At 37.9% G+C, this 9157-nt stretch overlaps 1 protein-coding gene and 3 non-coding genes across 6 annotated transcripts; 3 read left to right on the plus strand and 1 right to left on the minus strand.

Annotated features, from left to right (window-relative positions):
* The first annotated feature begins 273 nt into the window (after positions 1-273).
* T03G11.17 lies at positions 274-558 on the plus strand. The gene has a single exon (NR_071005.2). It is a non-coding gene; the product is annotated as an Unclassified non-coding RNA T03G11.17 (non-coding RNA).
* Positions 559-834: 276 nt separating this feature from the next.
* pqn-62 (SAP domain-containing protein) lies at positions 835-8999 on the plus strand (the record flags this gene model as incomplete). 3 transcript variants are annotated; one of them, NM_001313446.4, is made up of 18 exons in its annotated part: positions 835-951; positions 2432-2563; positions 2689-3360; positions 3432-3752; positions 3797-3902; positions 3948-4116; positions 4294-4468; positions 5137-5258; positions 5301-5439; positions 5482-5692; positions 5737-5887; positions 6494-6658; positions 6773-7025; positions 7085-7189; positions 7240-7377; positions 7432-8194; positions 8245-8345; positions 8392-8973. In NM_001313446.4, 18 exons carry the CDS (start codon positions 835-837, stop codon positions 8515-8517), a joined length of 3966 nt encoding a protein of 1321 aa, NP_001300375.1. The 3 variants fall into 3 exon arrangements, with proteins under 3 accessions (NP_001300375.1, NP_001368582.1, NP_001300374.1); NM_001380960.1 differs by having other exon boundaries at positions 856-951; positions 8392-8517; NM_001313445.3 differs by lacking the exons at positions 835-951; positions 2432-2563 and having other exon boundaries at positions 2737-3360; positions 8392-8999.
* On the plus strand, positions 4615-4677 carry T03G11.12. The gene has a single exon (NR_131719.1). It is a non-coding gene; the product is annotated as an Unclassified non-coding RNA T03G11.12 (non-coding RNA).
* On the minus strand, positions 4615-4677 carry T03G11.18. Its single transcript, NR_131720.1, has one exon. It is a non-coding gene; the product is annotated as an Unclassified non-coding RNA T03G11.18 (non-coding RNA).
* Positions 9000-9157: the final 158 nt, after the last annotated feature.

Genomic DNA, 9157 nt, shown 5'->3' on the forward strand with positions numbered 1-9157 from the left:
TTTTGGACGACTTCCAAAAATTATAATATGTAGGTGCAAACTGAGGTTTCATTACATACTGCCCATTCAAAACTTCAAAACAGTATTCTTAAAAAGTTTACTATGATATTCGTTCGTTTTACAAAAAAATGTTTTATATAATATTCTCTAGCTTAACAACTCATTTTGCAATCCGTTATGTCTATCCCCGCTTGCTCCTAGCTCGTGTAAATTTATGAGGTGCCCATCAATTTCGGGGGACTTCTTCTAACTGATCATCGAACTAATCATGAGAGATAGATTGAATATTCGGCGGCGGGGCCATGCCGGCAACGCGAGAAACCTGACAAAACAACTGTGAGGTACGAGCGGTTTTAGTCGAAGACGGAAAGAAGAGATCGGTTGCGGCATCGCGGAGAAGAACTTGAAGCAGGAAGAAGCGTGGATTGGCAAGCCGAGCTGCATAGCGGCTGCCGGACGACTGCTATTTCAACTGAGTCGATAAAAAGTGATCGGCTGAAGGAAGAAGATGGCAAAGGGGGGGGGGGGAGAAGTTGGGGAATGCTACTGATCAAAGATTTTGAGCAAATGCCTGTTTGCCACTATATCTCATGCGTTTTTCACCTTCACCATTGTCATATTTTTGCAATCGTCGTTTACTCTAACCTCCGCCAATGTTGGCTTCACTTTTCTCAGCTTTTGTTTTCCAATTCTTTTCTCACTATTTCTCTCCTCTGCATGAATCATCAATATCCTTAGATCTACGCCGTTCTTAAGCTTTTACAAAGTTTTCACATGTGTAAATCCGCTTTGTTGTTGTTTTTTTGTTATTGACGTACTTTTCCTCATCATCCAATGTGCACTTTTTCAGAGAGTATGGAGCTTTTAAACCAACCTACATCAACACCTAATCAACATCCGCATCACTCCTCCAATGGTGCAGATATGAACTCCATCGGCAGCTACATGAATGTTAGTTTGAAAAAGCCCGTTCACAAAGAAATGTGAACGTCCATATGGCCACTGAACCAATTAAATAGAGGCCCGCGAGAAAGTGCAAAAATTATTTTTCTCGTAAAACTAAAAACCACCAGCGAAGAATTAGCTGGGTGGGTCGATTTCTTTGTGAACTTGTGAACAACTAAAAGTTCACGCTTTAAGTGACAGCTTTGAACTTAACATTTTTAGTTTTGTTACTGATACGTTACAGTTACGTTATAGTTAGACTAGAAATTTTGTGATATCAGTTGCTATAAAAACTTTTTAAAAATTTTTTCAAACCATAAACTTTCTGTAATTTGATAGTTGTGTATTGGATCTCGCTATGTCTATCACTATCACATCTGTGGCATTCATATCCAATATACAAAAAAGAAAAACAAACTGAAAAAAGATCAATCTTAAGAAAGTTCAGTGCAAAAACTCAAAAAACAGAAAAGAAGTTTATAGAGATTTTCTTTTTGCAACAAGTTATTTTTCTGAACATGAGAATTATTTGCGTTTAATTGAATTTGTTTTTGTAGTTTTTCTTTATGTGAAATATTGAAAAAAAATGCTGAGAGTTGAAAATTCGTTCAGCGATTTTGTTTCTGTGGTGTTTAGTGATTGTACTGAAACCTCTTACCAATATTTTTGTTTGTTTTTTTGTATACTGCTATCACCATTTGAAATAATTATCCAACGCGATGTGCTTGAAACGAAATTTTTAATGAAACATCTAAATGTTTTTACTAAATGTTATTTTGGTTCAAAATTTGAACAAAAGGTCTTATTCTAATTTCAGTTTAAATTTTCAACCACTTTTCCGTGACACAGTAGTCGGATGTTAGCTTTTCTTGAGTTATCCTTTTTTATTGCAAATTTTGGATTATCTATGTATAGACATGGTTATCTATGTATATACTTTAAATTTACCCTCATAAACGAAATACGTAAGATTCACGTGAGATAAACTACCAATATACGCAATGAAGGATGATACTATTTGAGAGGTAAATTTCATTTTGCTGCGACAAGGAAAAGTTACTAAAATGTGAAATTTTAGCTATAAATATGCCGTTTTTTTTTTGAAATTTTGATCTGCCATAAAAAATTTGAAAACTTTTTGAAGTTTCATTACGAGTTTCGTTCATTTGAGCACATTTGTGGTTTGTACGTTTTAAATACCCATAACCGTTACTCCATTGTAAAGTAACTTCCACGCCTCAAATTTAAAAATATCACATATCAAACATGAAAACATGTACCGAATATTTTTGATATATACACATTGTTTGTGCCAACTGGCAAAAGATGCTGTTAGGTGCAGGTTCTTCCTGGAAGAATCTTAGACAGATGGTAAACACGAAGGAAAACAAAAATTGATACTTGGTCTAATCGTGATAATTCGGCAATTGTCTCGCCACCACTTTTTTTTGCCCCGCTTCTATCCTTCGGTAGTTGTTTGTTCCAGCATCTACAACAGCCGTCTCAAATGAGTGGTCCCCATCAACGGCCATCAAATGGAAGCAACAATCTTGAGCAACATGCGATGAGGCCGGCAACAACAGGAGGCGACCCATCTAATCGTGTTTTCAACGATCAGGTAACCCGACTCGAGGGAGATAGGGAAAACTAAAGGAAACGCCTTGAATGTTTTGAACTATTGTCTTTTGTTCACCCACTCACTTTTTACTTTTTACTCTTACTTACCAACATGTGATATTTCAGAAATCCTCGATTGATGGCAGTTTGCACCAAGGCAGTAATAGTAATCAAATGACACAAGAAAGTATGATGAGCCTTCAGCAAAATCCCATGCAACAACATCACCACCAAAGCAATCAGATGGTTTCCTATAACTTGGTTTCAGAGGATTCATCAGTTCGACTTCCTCCGTTGACGTTAAATGACAGAAGTTACTCAATATCATCAACTGTTCATTTATCTAACGGGCTCCAATGTCAGTTGCAACAAAATGAACTGACCGACAATACACATCAATCGTCACAAGTCAACCAGTGCGATTATAATCAGAATATGAGTGAACAGTCTGAGCAACCGATCTTGCGTCCAAGCAGAATGGAGTCTACAAATCAATCACACCAGAATATAGATTCCATGTACCATATTGACCAACCTCAGCAGGTAGTATTCCAAGCAAATCTACAAAATCGATCAAATAGAGTTATGCAACAAACTCCCAACAACTCATCTAATCACCAAAATCACTTATCCTTGAAACAACCTCATCTATCAATGAACTCAACTCAACTGCAGTCTGGATTCCAAACTGGAAACCGAATGATGCCCTCATTCCAAGTAAATCCTACTACTCAGGATCAAGTACCTCATCTGAGCCATATGGACCAGCCGCCACCCACTCAACATTCCATGAACTCGGTAGGCGTTTCGTTGTTTTTTTTTAGTTCCGTCTGTGAAGGTCAAGAGTATTTCATAAGTTATTTTTCCAGATTTCCCAATCACAACAACATCCAAGTCAATTGAGCCAATTGAGCTGTAACTCGAATCAAATGAGCGTTCAGAACCATGTTCTGTCGCCTTCAAGCACTAATTCTAACATGTCTTTGAACATGAGATCAAATTCGATTTCATCTTCCAGTAGCTCCCCAATCAAAAATTCAATTTTACCTTCAACAAGCCCATGTACCATCCCAATGAACGCCAATTCTACAACTCAACTGTTGATGGCTCTGAACAATAATTCTCCAATCACATCTGAACAACTGCAAGAGATTCAGAACATGACTACTATTTCAGCCGATGGCACAGAGGTAAACATTTAATTATTTTTAGATTTTATTACAACCCTTTTCAGATTCTTCTTATGCAAGAGCCTCGACTAAAGCAATATCCCAGTATTGCTGAAATGTGCACCACTGACCTCCGCAGTGCGTGCAAGAAAAGATCATTGCCGCACACAGGTTTTGATTATCAATTCTAAATTCATTTTATTCGAGAATTTTTAGGTCCAAAGCCTCGTCTTTGTGAACGACTCAGAGGTCATGAAAATGAAGTGCTGGAAGAAAGGAACCGTCAAAATATGAAAGAGTACACCGATAGACATCAAATGTACGAGGCTCAGGCGGCCACCCTGAAAGCGTATCAAGCAAAGAAAGCACTTCTGCAGGTTCAAAGGTACGTCACACACATTTTTGACTCGAAGACAACTGTCATTTGTTTCTGATCATCGGGCGAAGTGATCACAAAATGAAGGTGGCCATTTGACGTCACGCATAGTTGTGATCCTCCTCCACCTTCGCAAACAATAAACGAGTATAGAAATAGAGATCGAAAATCGAGTGTTTTTTCCAGCAGTCCTGATATGGGAACTTCAAACGTGTATGGTGCGCGTTCAAATTCCTCGCAATGTATTTCTTCGAATGAAAATTCCATGTCATCAACTTCAGTGGAGGGCCCACCTGCCAAGAAAAAGAGGATATCCAAGCCAAAGAAAGCACTACAGTCCAGATTGGAAAAACAGACTACTGTAAGTTATTTCGAAAACCCCCGAATCTCATTAATTTTTAAAGTGTGTAGTTTGTTACTCTGTGTTATCACCTCATCTCAATTTCTCAATTGCATCAAAATATATATCCCACAAATTCTTTGGCTTTTGTGTAATTGAGCCGGAATGTTGTCAACACTTCCGCCAACGGAGCTGAACCCCATAAATCAAGAGTGGCCTTTGGCCATTGCTGCCGTTTTTTGATCCACCTATCCGTTTCTCAAGAGAATTTTCCATCCTTCACTTCCTTTTCGAAACAGTTGACTTGTTGTCATTTCATCAATCAACAATGTGTTCTGTAACTATGAGAAGTGGGAGGGAAACGGAACATTTCTGCGCTTTCTCCGCTTCAACAAAAATTTTCCGGAAAATAACAAGCTCTTGAAAAGCATTGTCGTAGCGTGTCATCTCTCAAATAAAACGCCAGCCGACAGTTGTTGCTTTAAAACCGTGAACGGGATATGTGTGCAACTATTATCCGTTTTTCGAGTTATAACTTCTACGAGCTGTCAAAATACGTATACGACACAGAAAAAAAACATCTGTCGAGTGAAGAAGAGAAGGTGAAAAGTGAAAAACACAGACATGTGTGGGAAAACAGATATAAAAGTAATAGCTGTTTGGCTTTTTTTCCAAATAGAGTATTACAGATCACAGTTGCACCTCAAAACAGTTTAACCATTCCTGCGGACAGCTGTAACCAAGGTTCGACCACCACCAATGCAATCAGAACCCTCGTCAATAATACCAATCTTATGGGAGGAAGCAACACGTAATATAATGCACTCAAAACTTCTTTACCATTAGTTTTCAGTCAAAATGGCAATACTATGGTCAACGGCCAATCCAGCCAGAACTCTTCTTCGAATTTTTTTGGAGACATGAATCAGACTGGAACTGGATTCTTTATGAAGGATAATAGTTGCTTTTCTCATCTTGGATCCGGATGCAGGGTTAGAGAAATATTTTTGAATTCAATAAGTTTCAAATTTCAGTTGATTTCCGCCAGCTCCAATGATGACAGTCAAAACACATTTGGTGGTACCGGCAGAGCATTCCAAGCAGCAGTGCCACCACCACCAGAAAACTCTCAGCTCCAATTTCAAAACTTTGGGATGACTGAGACTATTCCACAACAATCAAATGAACATGTATCTCAACAGCAACAGCAAATAGCTCAATCTCGCCCGATGAATTTGAACCAACGTAAGAATGCTATTTCATTGTTAGGTTCTTACTTTCATTTTCAGAGCAAGTAATTGAAACTCCAGTGAACCAAAGCATCTCAAACATATTTAATATCTCTACGGCAAACACAATGCAGCAGCAACAACAACAGAATGTTCAACAACAGCCTCAGCAGCAACCGAACTTCATTAACTCATCGATGGCACAGAATGGGTATGCGGGAATGTATCCGTATCCAGGCCCTAACGATTGTTCTAACTTTTCTTATGGTTTTAATCGCTTTTACCCGTATAACAATGGATGCTAGCCTGAAGTGTTTTAATTATTTTTTGTTTGTTTTAATAATGGTTTTAACTTGTGTGTAGTGCAATATTAATTTAAATATGGAGTACCGAAATCTGAGACATCGTTTTTTTAGGACCAAAATGACCCATAACTACCAAACTTCGTATCAAAAAGTTTTGAACATTCTTCAAATATGTAAACTGTTTAAAATTTTGGAAAAAAATACGTACCTATATGTAATTGAAAATCTTAAATTTTGAGACATTAGCTGAAAATAAGCCTTTTTCCTAAAACTTTGAACCATTATTACTTTTTTTAGAAATGTTTAAAACGTTACGTTACGGAATTCGGAAGTCTTGGGGCATTTTGCGTCTGACAAAACAAGGACTCAAAATCCGGTACTCGACCTTTAAGATGGTTTTCGAGTTGTTTTGTTGTCAATTTATAAAGTCTCATTTTTTTTATCAAGTGTGTGTTTTGCTGTGCGAATTCCATTTTTCACGCCACAGTATTTCATGTTCTACGGTATTCCAGATTGCAAGCAAGTCCATGTGTTGCTGACCAGGCTGGACCATCCCCAAGTATGCCTGTCAGCGATCCTATTGCAACCACTTCCGGTAGCCCTGTTGTTGTTAGCGCTGTAGCGGAAAGCACAAGCGAGTCTGCAGAATTGATGGATCTCGAAACAATGCAAAATTTGTGAGTATTGCTCGAACGCCCACCGAACAGTTGTTCAAGTTATTTTTGATCCCTCTTGACATTCCTCACTCATTTCCCCAGACACAATTGTTTATCGTCAGTCTGGAATTGCAGGTTGTCACCTGCGACATTACGTGCTCGAGAAGATCTTCTTACTCAACAACAAGCCAAGATTAATGAGCTGGTCAAATTGATTCAGAAAAACCATGACACATTGCGTGAACAGCAACAGCAAATTAATTTGGCTAAAAAACAACAGAAACAGAGACAGCGACAAAATGTTCCTTCAGCACCGTTGGATAAGCACGTGAATAGTAGATGTATTCAACATGCTATAAAAAGCCGCCAAAACTTTCAGATGATTAATGTGAGTGGCCACTAACATCTCATATTTGTGCTCAATATTAAACAAGTTATATTTTACAGGAGCTCACTACTCAACAAGATAGTATTCGTACTGCTGAAACACGTCTCATTGAGCAGTTACACATCAACACCGCTACAGATGATATTGCTCGTTTGATCAAACAGGTTTGCATAGTTTAAGTTTTCCCGAGTTATCTTATCAATTTCAATTGCAGGATGGCAGAACAGCTCTCGTTATTGTTTCTTTGCTACATGACTATCGTACGACTCGAGAGCAGAACAACCGTGCCAAATCAACGACTGGCGAGCAGCCTGTTGTAGCTGATAGCACAGCAGTGGAGGTTACAAAAAAGGTAATATAACGTGACTATCTTTGCTTTTTTTTTAAACTCTGTGCATTTTTTCAGAAAGCTCCAGCCAGAAAAAGGAATGCCAATGGAACAACAAAAACAGCACCGAGCAAAAAGACTGCGCAGCAGAAACAGGCTGTTGATAACGATGTGATTCAGATTATCTCTTCAACGAATGAACAAAAAATCCCAGTTGAACAATCTCAGCAACAAAATCAACAGCAAAATTCGCAAAAACAATTCCTCGAGTTCCACCATCCTCACGTGCCACAAAGAGTTAGCTCGCAATCTGATGTCGACATGGAAGCAATCTTCAAAACTGTCATTGATGCTTCACGCAGTCAACAAAAAGAAAGTCAGACTAAACAGCAACAGCAGCCTCAACAACAGCAATATGATAATGAAGTGATCTCGCTTCCATCTGAAGTATCTTCTCCAATGCGCACACAAAGCCAAAACAGCGTACAATCAGTGTTTTCTGATGGCTCTTACAGCAGAAATATGGCATTCCAACAGGAAAACTCGCCACAGGAAATAACATATTCTATGAGCAATGGTGCTGAATCTAATACTTCTCAGCAAAATGAGTCACCTCTTCAAAACTCCCAACATTCAGAGGTTGTAAGCAAACAGTCCGATATTGTGGAAATTCTACCACAGTTTGATCAAAATGTGATGAACCATGACGTGAATCAATTCCATAGCAACATGATTTATAATGAAGATTCGAATCAAGAATTTATTGCTCAAAACAGTCAAACGCATGATCTTGATTTCGACTTCCCAGACATTGATCAAATGGTCGCTAATATTCGAGATTGTAAGTTACTCCAAAAATGTTTCAGCCTCTCAACAGTGTATACTTTTTAGCCGATCCTCTGAGCTGCCCACTAGACGATATTGATTTGACTGCAATTTTGAATAGCTGGACCGAGACTTCCGATCCAAAACAGCAGCATACATCTGCTGATGTAAGTCATTATTTCAAAAAGGCAACATTAAATATGTATAATTTAGATGAACATGTGTGATGACTTGGTGTATGATGGATCACAAATGATCAATCAGGATATGAACTGGAATGACTATGACCCTCAATCAAACATTATTAATCAAGCATTTGAGCAATCCCAAATCAATTGATTTTCTAACCAATTAATTCTTTGTTAATTATTACCTTATTTAAATATTCCAAAGCCAATCATTTTTAATTTTTTTACATTTTAATCCTTGCGTTAGAATTTGATAGCTCTTTAACTAGTTTTAATAATAATTCCTCCTTGCATTTCCAAACCTGTAAAAACTTTCCAAAAAAGAAAACTTTCCCAAAAAATTTGTTCCAGTCTATAAAAATATTCCTTCTTCCACGATTCCCAAATTTATTCCGGTTTTTCTTATGTTCCATAGCTCAATAGTGTTCATGCTCTTCTTGCAACTAGATTACTTTCTACCGTGCAAAATAGTTTTGTTCAGTATATTCCACATTCCTATCAATTCCATCCCAAAACATTCAATATCTACTACTATTTCTTTCCATTAACTTGAAACCATTTTGTCCATCTGGTCGTGAAAAACAAAAATAAACACCTGTCATTTGCATATGAAGTTTTGTGAAGCGGAAATCCATCAAGTGTCGGCGAGAAGTCGAGATAATTGAGAGTAAGGGGAAAATGGATGTAAGAGCACGGACGATTAGAAGCGAGTTTATGCTTTTCCTGCACACATTTACTAACATCATTTGGCAGGATGTGAAGATGTGGTAGTTCAACGCTATAAACAGATA

The sequence above is a fragment of the Caenorhabditis elegans genome, chromosome X, assembly GCF_000002985.6.
Source record: "Caenorhabditis elegans chromosome X".
In the NCBI taxonomy this organism is placed as follows: Eukaryota; Metazoa; Nematoda; class Chromadorea; order Rhabditida; family Rhabditidae; genus Caenorhabditis; species Caenorhabditis elegans.